Genomic DNA, 15150 nt, shown 5'->3' with positions numbered 1-15150 from the left:
TTCAAAGTATGCTGATACTTCGCTTGGTTTTCAGTGACCCTGGATTATTCACCGCTTTCCCACAATAAAGAAAGAAGACCCGCATGAGAAAAATACATCAAACCGCTTTCCCAAATCTCTGCATGTACATTTTAACAAATCCACAACTACATGCTTTTGGAATTTCCTGATGATCAAACTGGCCTATCTACTCCCAAATAAAACACATGTTTGGACAGGTGGATATGGCATTATTGAATAAAACCCCCAAATTTATGCTTTTAAAATCCCTCTTCTTTTTAAGTTTAAAAAATTTAATTCCAGTATAGTTAATATACAGTGTTATATTAGTTTCAAGTGTACAATATAGCGAGTCAACAATTCTATACATCATCCAGTGCTCATCATGACAATTATACTCCTTAATCTTTTTTTTTAAGTTTATTCATTATTGAGAGACTGAAGGAGACAGCATGAACATGGGAGGGACAGAGAGAGGGAGAGACACAGAATCCAGGGCAGGCTCTAAGCTCTGAGCTGTTAGCACAGAGCCCGACCTGGGGCTCAAACTCACAAGCTATGAGATCATGACCTGAGCCTAAGTTGGACACTTAACTGACTGAACCACCCAGGTGCCCCATTATACTCCTTAATCTTCACCACCTGTTTCAACCATCCTCCCCCCCCCCACCTCCCCTCTGGTAACCATCAGTTTGTTCTTAATAGTTTAGCATCTGTTTTTTGGCTTCTCTCTCTCTCTCTGTCTCATTCTCTCTCTCTCTCTCTTTCCCCCATGCTCCTTTGTTTTGTTTATTAAATTCCACATATGAGTGAAATAATACGGTATTTGTCTTTTTCTAACTGACTTGCTTCACTTAGCATTATACTTCCTAAGTTCATCCCTTTTCTTTTGACCTCTTTTCTGGAGGTATCTATGCTTAGTTCCATAGTCCAAGGAAACTGTTGTAATAGAATTATATAGTATGAATTCCTAATAGATTGTCATCAACTTTTCTTTCTCATTAACAGATGATTTGAAATTGGTTTTCAAATGAATGGAGCAGTAGTGTACTTAGAAGTTCATTTTGAACTATATCAGTATATTTTTCCAGTGTAATAACATTGTTGACCCCTGAATTAAAAAGATGATCACAGATTATAGATATCAGAGCATACTATTTTGGTTGTGACTGAGCATTCATAATTTTTGTATTTATCAACAATTACTATGATATTCTAAAAAATCACCAAATTTTTTCATATGGTGTTGGAAAGAATAGTGGTTCCTATTTCAAAGTTATTAAATCTTAATTTCACAGTAGCAACTGTCTTTACACAGATCAACTATGATTAGGTACTTTGTATAAGTTTGCAAGGGCTGCCATAACTAAATACTACAGGCTAAGTAACTTAAACGACAAATTTATTTTATCACAATTATGGAGACTAGAAGTTCAAGATCAAGGTGTTGGCAGAGCTGGTTTCTTCTGAGGCCACTCTCCTTGGTTTTTTAAAAATTTCAAACCCTTGGTTTATAGATGGCTGTCTTCGTGCTGTGCCTCATCCTTTATGTGTCTGTTTCCTAATCTCCTTTTCTTATGAGAATACCAGTAATATTGGATTAGGATTGGGTCCATCCTAATGACCTTATTTTACCTTAATTACCTTTTTAAAGGCCCTGTCTCCAAATAGTCATTCTGAGGTACTGGGGGTTAAGACTTTAGCACATGAGTTTTGAGGGGAAAAGATTTAGCCCATAATGTATAGTATACCCTTTTGTTTCATTAGGGAATGTGATATATAAGACAAAAAAATGTTATCCTCAAGTCTACATTTTATCCTGTATTCCCAATGTGTAGCACTGTACCTAATACATAGTGTATGTTTCTTAAATGTTGATTTATCTGAATGAGTGAATGATTAAAGAGAAAAGACTGTATAAATGGGAAGATTATGTAATATATCATGACTTCATTGTACCAGAATAGAGAACATTTTTTGAAGATGATTCATTCCTAAGAGAAAACAAATGGATTGCTGATAGGTACATCACTATCTTATTTCAGGCTAGAATGCTTCCCGTCTCAAGCTTTTGGAATAGTGCAGAAGCAGAAGAAAGTGAAGTAGTGGAAGGGAAAAGGGCTGCAGATGACACAAAAATGTTTTAATAGCAAACATCAATAAGTATAGCCTTGGGGAGGCTGAGACATGTTAAGCAATAGACAAGACTAGGGTGGGGAGTAGATGAAATAAGACTGATATTACAAATGATGACACAGAGGGTGTCATGATTTGACAATAAAAAGAGCTAGTACATACAAAATATAAAACACTTCTGTAATAAGTAGCTGTGGATGTATGTGTGTATTTGTGTATCTATATTTATATACCCATATAAGTATATCTTAGAAACACCTAAATAACTTTTTTCAGTCCTGATCATGTATCAGAATCATCTGGGGAGGTTTTAGAAAATGCTAGGTCTCACCCTAGTTCTACTGGACCATAATCTCTGAGGGTGAGACTCAAACATGTGTATTAAATAAATATTTATTGATGAAGAAGAGGAAGATGGCGGCATAGGAGGAAGCTGGGCTCACCACGTCCTGCTGACCAATTAGATTCCACCCACATCTGACTAAATAACCCAGAAAACCACCAGAAGACTAGCAGAATGGACTCTTTGGAGCCAAGCATAGATGAGAGGCCCACGGAAGAGGGTAGGAAGGACTGAGAGGTGTTGTGCAGTACACGGACTGATGGGAAGGAGCCGGGGCGGTGGAGGGGCAGCCAGCCCACCTGGCAAGGTAAAGCCCCCGAGTCTGGCTTGCAAAAGTGGAGGGGCCAGACGGAGTGTGTTCTGACATTCAGTGGGACTTCACATCTGGAATATTATAAGTCAATAGCTCTGCTCTGAGAGTGGGGGAGGCTAGAGGACAATGGGAGGGAGAGTTGTTGACCCCCAGAGGACAGAGCTCAGATTCGTGGAGAACAAAGGTGCTCACCAGCACCATCTCCCTCGCCCATCCCCCAGCCAAAATCCCAAAGGCAACCAGTTTCTGTCACTGAACTTGCTTGCACCAGGCAAACACCCAACATTGTGCTTCTGTGGATCCATCCCTGTGACGGATCTGCCTCCCTCCCAGTGCCACAGGGCCCCTTCTGAAGAGGACCACCAAAGGCAAAATGAGCTGAGTCTGCCCCTCCCACCCCTGTGCACCCTGCGGATCCCCCCCGCCCCGGCTACTACACCAGATCCCATAGAAGCAGCACCACAAGCCTGGCAGTGTGCAAGTAGCCCAGACAAGGGCCACACCACTCCGCAGTGAGTCCTACCCCTGGGAGAGGGGAAGATAAGGTACACAGCAGTCTGACTGTGGCCCCAGTGGTGGGCTGGGGGCAGACATTGGGTCTGACTGTGTCCCCGCCCACCAATCAAACTCAAGACAGCACAGAGGAAGAGCCCTGCTGTTCTGCGCCACTCCAGGGTCTATCCAAAATGACGAAATGGAAGAATTCATCTCAGAAGAAACTCCAGGAAGTAGTGACAGCTAACGAACTGATCAAAAACGATTTAAGCAATGTAACAGAAAATGAATTTAAAATAATAGTCATAAAATTAATGGCTGGGCTTGAAAAAAGCATAAAGGACAACAGAGAATCTATTACTACAGAGATCAAGGGATTAAGAAGTAGTCAGGAGGAGCTAAAAAATGCTATAAATGAGGTGCAAAATAAAATGGAGGCGACCACAGCTCGGATTCAAGAGGTAGAGGAGAGAATAGGTGTTAGAAAATAAAATTATGAAAAAGAGGAAGCTGAGAAAAAGAGAGATAAAATAATCCAGGAGTATGAGGGAAGAATTAGAGAACTAAGTCACACAATTAAACATAATAACATACACATAATTGGGATTTCAGAAGAGGAAGAGAGGAAAAGAGCTGAAGGTGTACTTGAAGAAACCATAGCTGAGAACTGCCCTATTCTGGGGAAGGAAGAAGGCATTGAAATCCAAGAGGCACAGCGAACTGCATTCAGACGTAACTTGAATCGATCTTCTGCACAACATATCATAGTGAAACTGGCAAAATACAAGGATAAAGAGAAAATTCTGAAAGCAGCTAGGGATAAAGAGGCTCTAACATATAAAGGGAGACTGATAAGACTCGTGACGGATTTATCTACTGAAACTTGGCAGGCCAGAAAGGAATGGCAGGATATATTCGATGTGATGAACAGAAAAAATATGCAGCCGAGAATCCTTTATCCAGCAAATCTGTCATTTAGAATACAAGGAGAGATAAAAGTCTTCCCAAATAAACAAAAACTGAAGGAATTTGTCACCACTAAACCAGCCCTACAAGAGATCCTAAGGGAGATCCTGTGAGACAAGGTACCAGAGACATCACTACAAGCATGAAAGCCACAGGCATCACAATGACTCTAAACCCATATCTTTCTATAATAACACTGAATGTAAATGGACTAAATGCTCCAACCAAAAGACATAGGGTATCAGAATGGAAAAAACAAAACAAAACCAAGACCCATCTATTTGCTGTCTACAAGAGACTCATTGTAGACCTTAGGACACTTTCAGATTGAAACTGAGGGGATGGAGAACTATCTATCATTCTACTGGAAGTCAAAAGAAAGCTGGGGTAGCCATACTTATATCAGAAAAACTAGAGATTCAATTAAAGGCTGCAACAAGAGATGAAGAAGGGCATTGTATAATAATTACAGGGTCTATCCATCAGGAAGAGCTAACAATTATAAATGTCAATGAGCCAAATACGGGAGTCTCCAAATATATAAAACAATCACAAACATAAGCAACCTGATTGATAAGAATGTGGTAATTGCAGGAGACTTTAATACTCCACTTACAACAATGGAGAGATCATCTAGACACAGGATCATTAAAGAAACAAGGGCCCTGAATGACACATTGGATCAGATGGACTTGACAGATATATTTAGAACTCTGCATCCCAAAGCAACAAAATATACTTTCTTCTCGAGTGCACATGGAACATTCTCCAAGATAGATAACATACTGGGTCACAAAACAGCCCTTCATAAGTATACAAGAATTGAGATCATACCATGCATACTTTCAGACCACAATGCTATGAAGCTTGAAATCAATCACAGGAGGGGAGCCTGGGTGGCTCAGTGGGTTAAGCATCCGACTTTGGCTCAGGTCACAATCTCACAGTTCATGAGTTCGAGCCCCGCTTCGGGCTCTGTGCTTACAGCTCAGAGCCTGGAGCCTGCTTCACATTCTGTGTTTCCCTCTCTCTCTGCCCCTTCCCTGCTCATGCTGTGTCTCTCTCTGTCTCAAAAAAAAATAAATAAACATTAAAAAATTAAAAAAAAAATCAACCACAGGAAAAAGCCTGGAAAACCTCCAAAAGCATGGAGGTTAATGAACACCCTACTAAAGAATGAGTGGGTCAACCAGGCAATTAGATAGGAAATTTGAAAAATATATGGAAACAAATGAAAGTGAAAATACAACAATCCAAACGTTTTGGGATGCAGCAAAGGCAGTCCTGAGAGGAAAATACTTTGCAATCCAGGCCTATTTCAAGAAACAAGAAATAATCCCAAATAAAAAATCTAACAGCACACCTGAAGGAAATAGAAGCAGAACAGCAAAGAACCCCAAACCCAGCAGAAGAAGAGAAATAATAAAGATTAGAGCAGAAATAAACAATATAGAATCTAAAAAAACTGTAGAGCAGATCAATGAAACCAAGAGTTGTTTTTTTTTTTTTTTTTTTGAAAAAATAAACAAAGCTGATAAACGTCTAGCCAGGCTTCTCAAAAAGAAAAGGGAGATGACACAAATATATAAAATCATGGATGAAAAAGGAATTATTACAACCAATACTTCAGAGATACAAGCAATTATCAAGGAATACTATGAAAAATTATATGCCAATGAACGGGTCAACCTGGAAGAAATGGACAAATTCCTAAGCTCCCGCACATTTCGAAAACTCAAACAGGAAGAAATAGAAAATTTGAACAGACCCATAGCCAGCAAAGAAATTGAATCAGTTGTCAAAATCTCCCAACAAATAGGAGTCCAGGACCAGATGGGAAGATGGCTTCCCAGGGGAATTCTACCAGACATTTAAAGCAGAGATAATACCTATCCTTCTCAAGCTATTCCAAAAAATAGAAAGGGAAGGAAAACTTCCAGACTCATTCTATGAATCCAGCATTACTTTGATTCCTAAACCAGTCAGAGACCCAGTAAAAAAAAAAAAAGAGAACTACAGGCCAAGATCCCTGATGAATATGGATGCAAAAATTCTCAATAAGATACTAGAAATCGAATTCAACAGCATATAAAAGGAATTATTCACCATGATCAAGTGGGATTCATTCCTGGGATGCAGGGATGGTTCAACATTCGCAAATCAATCAATGTGATACATCACCTTAATAAAGAAAAAAGAAAAGAGAAAAGAAAAGAAAAGAAAAGAAAAGAAAAGAACCATATGATCCTGTCAATCGATGCAGAAAAAATATTTGACAAAATTCAGCATCCTTTCTTAATAAATACCGTCGAGAATGTCGGGATAGAAGGAACATACTTAAACATCATCAAAGCCATTTATGAAAAGCCCACAGCTAATATCATCCTCAATGGGGAAAAACCGAGAGCTTTCTCCCTGAGGATCAGAACACGACAGGGATGTCGACTCTCACCTCTGTTGTTTAACATAGTGTTGGAAGTCCTAGCATCAGCAATCAGACAACAAAAGGAAATCAAAGGCATCAAGATTGGCAAAGATGAAGTCAATCTTTCACTTTTTGCAGATGACATGATATTATACATGGAAAATCCGATAGACTCCAGCAAAAGCCTGCTAGAACTGACACATGAATTCAGCAAAGTCGCTGGATACAAAAACAATGTACAGAAATCAGTTGCATATTTACACACTAATAATGAAGCAAGGGGAATACAAATAAAGACACTGATCCCATTCACAATTGCACCAAGAAGCATAACATTCCTAGGAATAAACCTAACCAAAGATGTAAAAGATCTGTATGCTGAAAACTATAGAAAGCTTATGAAGGAAATTGAAGAAGATATAAAGAAATGGAAAAAGATTCCGTGCTCATGGATTGGAAGAATAAATATTGTCAAAATGTCAATACTACCCAAAGCTATCTACACATTCAATGCAATCCCAATCACAATTGCACCAGCATTCTTCTCGAAGCTAGAACAAGCAATCCTAAAATTTGTATGGAACCACAAAGGTCCACAATAGCCAAAGTAATTTTGGAGAAGAAGACCAAAGCAGGAGGCATCACAATCCCAGACTTTAGCCTCTACTACAATGCTGTAATCATCAAGACAGCATGGTATTGGCACAAAAACAGGCACATAGACCAATGGAATAGAATAAAAACCCCAGAACTAGACCCACAAACGTATGGCCAACTCATCTTTGACAAAGCAAGAAAGAATATCCAATAGAAAAAAGACAGTCTCTTTAACAAATGGTGCTGGGATAGCTGGACAGCAACATACAGAAGAATGAAACTAGACCACTTTCTTACACCATTCACAAAAATAAATTTAAAATGGATAAAGGACCTGAATGTGAGACAGGAAACCATCAAAACCCTAGAGGAGAAAGCAGGAAAAGACTTCCCTGACCTCAGCCGTAGCAATCTCTTACTCGACACATCCCCAAAGGCAAGGGAATTAAAAGCAAAAATGAATTATTGGGACCTTATGAAGATAAAAAGTTTCTGAACAGCAAAGGAAACAACCAACAAAACTAAAAGGCAACCAACGGAATGGGAAAAGATATTTGCAAATGACATATGGGACAAAGGGCTAGTATCCAAAATCTATAAAGAGCTCACCAAACTCCACACCCGAAAAACAAATAACCCAGTGAAGAAATGGGCAGAAAACATGAATAGACACTTCTCTAAAGAAGACATCCGGATGGCCAACAGGCACATGAAAAGGTGCTCAACGTCGCTCCTCATCAGGGAAATACAAATCAAAACCACACTCAGATATCACCTCACGCCAGTCAGAGTGGCCAAAATGAACAAATCAGGAGACTATAGATGCTGGCGAGGATGTGGAGAAACAGGAACCCTCTTGCACTGTTGGTGGGAATGCAAATTGGTGCTACCACTCTGGAAAGCAGTGTGGAGGTTCCTCAGAAAATTAAAAATAGACCTACCCTATGACCCAGCAATAGCACTGCTAGGAATTTATCCAAGGGATACAGGAGTACTGATGCATAGGGGCACTTGGACCCCAATGTTTATAGCAGCACTCTCAACAATAGCCAAATTATGGAAAGAGCCTAAATGTCCATCAACTGATGAATGGATAAAGAAATTGTGGTTTATATACACAATGGAGTACTACGTGGCAATGAGAAAGAATGAAATATGTCCCTTTGTAGCAACGTGGATGGAACTGGAGAGTGTGATGCTAAGTGAAATAAGGCATACAGAGAAAGACAGATACCATATGGTTTCACTCTTATGTGGATCCTGAGAAACTTAACAGAAACCCATGGGGGAGGGGAAGGAAAAAAAAAAAAAGAGGTTAGAGTGGGAGAGAGCCAAAGCATAAGAGACTGTTAAAAACTGAGTACAAATTGAGGGTGATGGGGGGTGGGAGGGAGGGGAGGGTGGGTGATGGGTATTGAGGAGGGCACCTTTTGGGATGAGCACTGGGTGTTGTATGGAAACCAATTTGACAATAAATTTCATATTAAAAAAATGAAAAAAAAAATTATTTTACTAGTAATTTTTATTAGCAGCTAGAGCATTGTAAGCTACTTTCTACTTAAAGGCAAACTATCCATAATTTATTAATATAATGCATAATAGTTTTTTGCCTGGAGAGTTATATTTTTATTAGAGAAGACAGATGACCAATTAGCAAGTTAATACCAGGATTTAAAAAAAAAATACAGATTCTGGTGTCATTATGCTCTTCATTTGTATTGAGTACCACACAGTGTAATAAAACTACTGACCATGGGTAATCTGGAAAAATGTTTATTTATATTCCTCACACTCTAAGGAAAAGTGCATATTTAATTAAATTTAGAAATAAAGGCAGTTGTATTCAAAATGACATTATCCATTATCCAGAATGAATTTCCTGTTTGCCTATTTCCTTTAAGTATTAAAAAAATAATTCTGGACACATATTTTTCTGTTTTTTTAAATGGTATTTAAAAATAATTTTGAGGCTTCTTGCTAGTTAATTTATCTTTAAAATCTTTCTTTTTACAAGTGAGAATCAGCTGATGGTTGCCAGAAGGGAGGGGAGCTAACGGATGGGCAAAATGGGTGAGGTGGAGTCAGAGATACAGGCTTTCAGTTACAGAATGAATAAGTCATGGGAATAAGATCTACAGCATAGGGAATATAGTCAATGGTACTATAATAGCTTTCTATGGTGACAGATGGTAGCTACACTTGGCGGTAAACATAGGATATCATAAAGAATAGTTGAATCCTACCTTGTATGCCTGAAACTAATGTAACATTTTGTGTCAACTATACTGAAAAAATGTTTTTCTTCATGCCCTTGTTACGAAATTGGGTGGATTTCTTTGGATGTCTGCTCCCATAAAATCAAACAAATATCGTGCTAAGCATTAGGAATGCAGAGATGAGTATGATTGATACCTGCATTCAGGCAGCTCATGGTCTAGTGGGAGAGAAAGACAAGGTGATGAGTTATTAGGACACAGTGTAACAATATTCTATGGTGACTATCCACTGGGAAAAGTGGTCTTTTCCAATACAGTAGCATTTTCATGATGGAAATTTTATGGGAATGCTGCCAAAAATTGAAAGACATGTTACGTTTTTAAGGGATGGGCATATGTGGACTTTAATTAGAAGAGGTATTCGACAGACTCTTTCATTTGGAAGGCATTCTTAGGGTTAGTGAAACCAACTAGAGTAGAGTATAGTTGTTTCCTTGGTGACAGTAATTAGAATAGAGTAGTTGCTTCCTAAATATGAACATTTTAAAAAAACTAATGTCATCATGACCCATGTTTATAATGATGATTTTAAACAGGGCAGAAACTAAAGCGCTGAAGCACAAAACTGCTGTACTGTGTTCAATGTGGAATTGAACTTGGTGCACCTGGATGGCTCAGTTTGTTAAGCATCTGACTTTGGCTCAGGTCATGATCTCATGGCTTGTGAATTCGAGCCCCGCGTCGGGCTCTGTACTGACAGTTTGGAGCCTGGAGCCTTGTTCGGATTCTGTGTCTCCCTCTCTCTCTGCTCCTCCCCCCTCTTCATCTCAAAAATAAACATTAAAAAAGTTAAAAAAAATCACAGACTTGTGGGAAACCTTAAAGACCCTTTTAACATAACATGTTTGTCATGTGAGAATACTGAAATAAAGTGGTTTGTGATTTGGCCAAGGCTGCTTAGCGTATACATGGCAGAGCTAGGAGCAAAACTTAGTCTACTGACTCTTCTACCAGTATTCTTTCATGTGGATAGAAACTCCAGTAAGTGTTTTTATTATATTCTTTGAAGACTAGTAGTACATTCATAGTATGTGGTGAAAACTCAGTTAACCATAATTTAAAAGTATACAATCTGATGATGTTGCTTTTGGTATACACATATTCTGTTGCAAAGGTGCATACAGATATGCCATACTTTAATCCAAAATGGTAGCTGCAAAGCATATGTATTTGCATTAAAAGGGGGTTTTTCACTTTTTAAAAAAGAAACCCCTTCAAAAGGAAAACTCACTCTCATAGCTACTTAAGAGTCTGCTGAAATAATATTTTAATGTGTAACAAACATCCATGGACATACGTTCAGAGCTGATTCTTCATTTATGACTGAATACTCCTCCTACCTACCACTCTGGTGAAGTAATGCTTGACTACCTGTGTTATTTTAGCTACCATGAAGTCTAGCTTACTTGGGATTATGTTCGTGCCTGCTTTGGCCACAGCCATTATTTATTAATTAATTAAAGCATGAATTGAGATGATTCTTGCCATCTAGACAAGAATTAATATGGTATTATGGAAATCTACCAAGATTTCTAGACATGGTGATTAACTGGTCATGTGAACTTAAACTCTGTGGATCTCGGGTTTTTTTCCACTATATAGTCAGAATGTTAGATACTATTTCCCAGCTCTTGTTGTTTTGTGATATGTAATACATTTGACGTTTTTTCATCCTAGCTACTATGCTTCTCTAGGGACTAGAATTACACCTCATCTGAGTGTAATCTTCACAGCTGAATAGAGTCCTACAACAAAAAGCAGAAACACTCCCTGGGTACCTTCTTATCTGCCTGACCAGGTGGTAGGAAATCTGGCATATAATTTATATACAAAATTTCAATAACAAATATGGCCTGGAAACATTTGTTTGGGATTTGCAGATTTTGTTTGCCTATAGCCAGTTTTTCATTTCAATAATATGGCTAGTTGGACATTTAAGTATTTATATATCACTGACTACTTAAAAGGCTACAGTGGAATTCTATTTCAAAGAACTTTTGAAGCTCACATATTTTGTCATGCCCTATAATGTACAAGGTTTTATCTATCTTTTTTTCTGCATCTACTTCATAAATCATACTCCAATGAGGGTCCTTTTATTAAGTAGACTCCATGCCCAACATGGGGCTTGAATAAACCCTGAGATTGAGAGTCACATGCTTTACCAATATTATGATTTGGATGCTCAACCAACTGAGCCAGCCAGGCACCACTCCAGTGAGTTAGTTATTGATGTTTTTCTTGTGTCACTACCTAGTTGGAAGGGAAAGTTGAAACAGGGAAAGCTCAGACATAGATTTTATGTGCTTATATTTACATGCAGTTACTTAATAGGGGTGGTGAAGATGGTGGTGTATCTCTATGTGTTAGAAAACAGGGAAATGAATATACCAGTAGTCCATAAAACTCTGTGTTATATTGAAGGAGTTGGATATTCAGTTAATTTCTGGTGTGATTTCTGATTCTTAATGGAGCTAATCTTAAGATGTTGCAGCTGGATTTGAGTATTTTTGGATTTCTTTTTACAGGATGAAGGAATTGTTAAAGAAATCCCTATTACTCATCATGTTAAGGAAGGGTATGAGAAAGCAGATCCTGCACAGTTTGAGTTGCTCAAAGTTCTTGGTCAGGGATCCTTTGGAAAGGTAATAAATGTTTTATTCCACATTTTTTCCTCTTCTAAACATTTAGCAAATAAAAGGTACACATATAGAAAAATCTGAAAATATGCCATTTCTAAATTTGTCAAAGGATGCACACAAAGGTAATTCTGTAATTTTACTGCTTTTGTTTCTACTTTTAGTTCCATTTCTTTATACTTGTCTATAATAATGAATGTTTTCCAGTACCTTTGGCTCACTGATTTCTTTTTTTCATGTATATTTATTTATTTTCAGAGAGAGAGAGAGAGAGAGAGAAAGAGAGAGAGAGAGAGAGAGCACTCACATGAGCAAGTTAAGGGCAGAGAGTGAGGGAGAGAGAGAATCCTACATAGTCTCCACACTGTCAGCACAGAGCCTGATGGTGGGGATCCATCTCATGAACAGCAAGGGTATAACCTGAGCCAAAATCAAGAATCAGATGCTTAGCTGACTGAGCCACCCAGGCACTCATCACTGATTTCTTTAGGACAAAATATAGCATGCTATTTATTAGCTGTCTAAATTAAAGTATTTTTTAAAAAAAGTCTTCCTTGTTTCTCTGTTCATATGCTTGCATGATTACAGCTTTCTCTCTCCTGATGATTTTATTTATATTCTGTAGCTCTATCACAAAAGCCAGAATGTAGGTATCAATTCATATATGAATGCATGAATTCACCGATCATCTGTTAAAATAGTATGTGTGTGAAGGACAAAAGGGAAAGATACTGGGTGACATGTGGATGATGTGAAATCCTACATTTAAGGAGCTTAAATTTCAAGAGAAAGAGAAAAAATTGAGAAACATTAACTCAGAAATTCATTATTAAAACTGTATATTAAGTGCTTAATGGCATATAATTTTTCGAGGGTGTAGGTCTGGTTCTTGACTTTGTACAGCTAATATCTAAGTCATGAAAGTTACTGCACACACACAGACACATAGCCTTTAGGAAAACAGAAACAACAATTGAAGGGGAGAAAGATAAGGAGAAACTACTAATTTGAGTGTGGCTGAGATTTAGTTTTAAAGGGGAAAAGCAAGGCAACTGAGCAGTGATTATTATGATCTAAATCATTATGATTCAAATCATTTTAAAAGAAAGATACACACCCACACACACATAATTTAAATTCAAGTTAGTTAACATTCAGAGTAGTCTTGGCTTCAGGAGTAGAACCCAGTGATTCATCACTAACATACGACACCGAGTACTCATCCTGAAAAGTGCCCTTGTTAATGCCCATCACCCATTTAACCCAACCCCCACTCACATGCCCTCGAACATCTCTCAGTTTGTTCTTTGTAGTTTAGAGTCTCTTATGGTTTGCCTCCCTCTCTGCTTTTATTTTATTTTCCCTTTCCTTCCCCTATGTTCATCTGTTGAGTTTCTGAAATTCCACATATGAGTGACATCATATGATATCTGTCTTTCTCTGACAGGCTTATTTCACTTAGCATAATACCCTCTAGTTCCATCCACATAGTTGCAAATGGCAAGATTTCATTCTTCTCATTGCCAAATAGTATTCCATTGTGTGTGTGTGTGTGTGTGTGTGTGTGTGTGTGTGTGTGTACCAAATCTTTCTTAATCCAGTTATCAGTGGATGAACATTTTGGCTCTTTCCATAATTAGGCTATTGTTAATAGCACTGCTATAAATATTGGGGTGTATGTGCCCCTATGAATCAGCATTTTTGTATCCTTTGGATAAATTCCTAGTAGTCCAATAGCTGGGTTGAAGGGTAGTTCTATTTTTATTTTTTTTTTTTAATTAAAAAAGGAACCTCCATACTGTTTTCCAGAGTGGTTGCACCAGTTTGCATTCTCACCAACAGTGCAAAAGGGTTCCTTTTCTCCACATCCTTGCCAACATCTGTTGTTTCCTGAGTTGTTAATTTTAGCCATTCTGACAGGTGTAAAGTGGTATCTCATTGTGGTTTTGATTTCTATTTCCCTTATGAGTGACATTGAGCATTTCTTCATGTGTCTGTTAGACATCTGGATTAAAGTGTCTATTCATACCTTTTGCCGATTACTTCACTAGATTGTTTTTTGTGTGTTGAGTTTGGTAAATTCTTTACAGATTTTGAATACTAACCCTTTATCTGCTATGTCATTTGCAAATACCTTCTCCCATTCCATTAGTTGCCTTTTAGTTTTGTTGATTGTTTCCTTTGCTGTGCAGAAGGTTTTTATCTTGATGAGGTCCCAGTAGTTCATTTCTGTTGTTATTTCTCTTGCCTCTGAAGATATATCAAGTAAGAAGTTGCTATGGCCTAGGTCAAAGAGGCTGTTGCCTGTTTTCCACTCTAGGATTTTGATGGTTTCCAGGGTCACATTTAGGTTTTTCATGCATTTTGAATTTATTGAATGTATGTTGTAAGAAAGTATCTACGTTCATTCTTCTGCATGTTGCTGTCCAGTTCTCCCAGCACCATTTGCTAGAAAATATCTTTTTTTTTCCGTTGGATAATCTTTCCTGTTTTGTCAAAGATTAGTTGGCCATATATTTGTGCTTCCATTCTGTATTCTCTATGCTATTCCATTGGTCTATGTGTTTCTTTTTGTGCCAATAGTATCCTGTCTTGATTATTACAGCTTTGCAATACAGGTTAAAGTCTGGATTTGTGATTCCTCCAACTTTGGTTTTCTTTTTTAAGATTACATTGGGTATTTGGGGTCCAGAATTATTTGTTCTAGTCCTGTGAAGAATGCTAGTGTTATTTTGATGTGGATTGCATTGAATGTGTAGATTTCTTTAGGTGATATTGACATTGTAACAACATTTGTTCTTCCAATCCGTGAGCATGGAATGTTTTTCCATTTCTTTGTGTCTTCAGTTTCTTTCATAAGCTTTCTATAGTTTTCAGCATACAGATATTTTACCTATTTAGTTAGGTTTATTCATAGGTATCTTATAGTTTTTGGTGCAATTGTAAATGGGATTGATTCC

General features: G+C 37.9%; 1 protein-coding gene across 2 annotated transcripts in view; it reads left to right on the top strand.

Annotated features, from left to right (window-relative positions):
* The window catches only part of RPS6KA6 (ribosomal protein S6 kinase A6), a 202588-nt gene that overhangs the window by 38140 nt on the left and 149298 nt on the right, over positions 1-15150 (top strand). For both annotated transcript variants that reach the window (XM_045471066.1, XM_045471065.1), the window contains exon 3: positions 12080-12196. In XM_045471066.1, coding sequence (XP_045327022.1) covers positions 12080-12196 — 117 coding nt within the window. The remainder of the gene's footprint in view (positions 1-12079; positions 12197-15150) is intronic.

The sequence above is a fragment of the Leopardus geoffroyi genome, chromosome X, assembly GCF_018350155.1.
Source record: "Leopardus geoffroyi isolate Oge1 chromosome X, O.geoffroyi_Oge1_pat1.0, whole genome shotgun sequence".
In the NCBI taxonomy this organism is placed as follows: domain Eukaryota; kingdom Metazoa; phylum Chordata; class Mammalia; order Carnivora; family Felidae; genus Leopardus; species Leopardus geoffroyi.
Note: the sequence above shows the minus strand (reverse complement) of the source record. Positions and strands in the feature narration are given on the sequence as shown.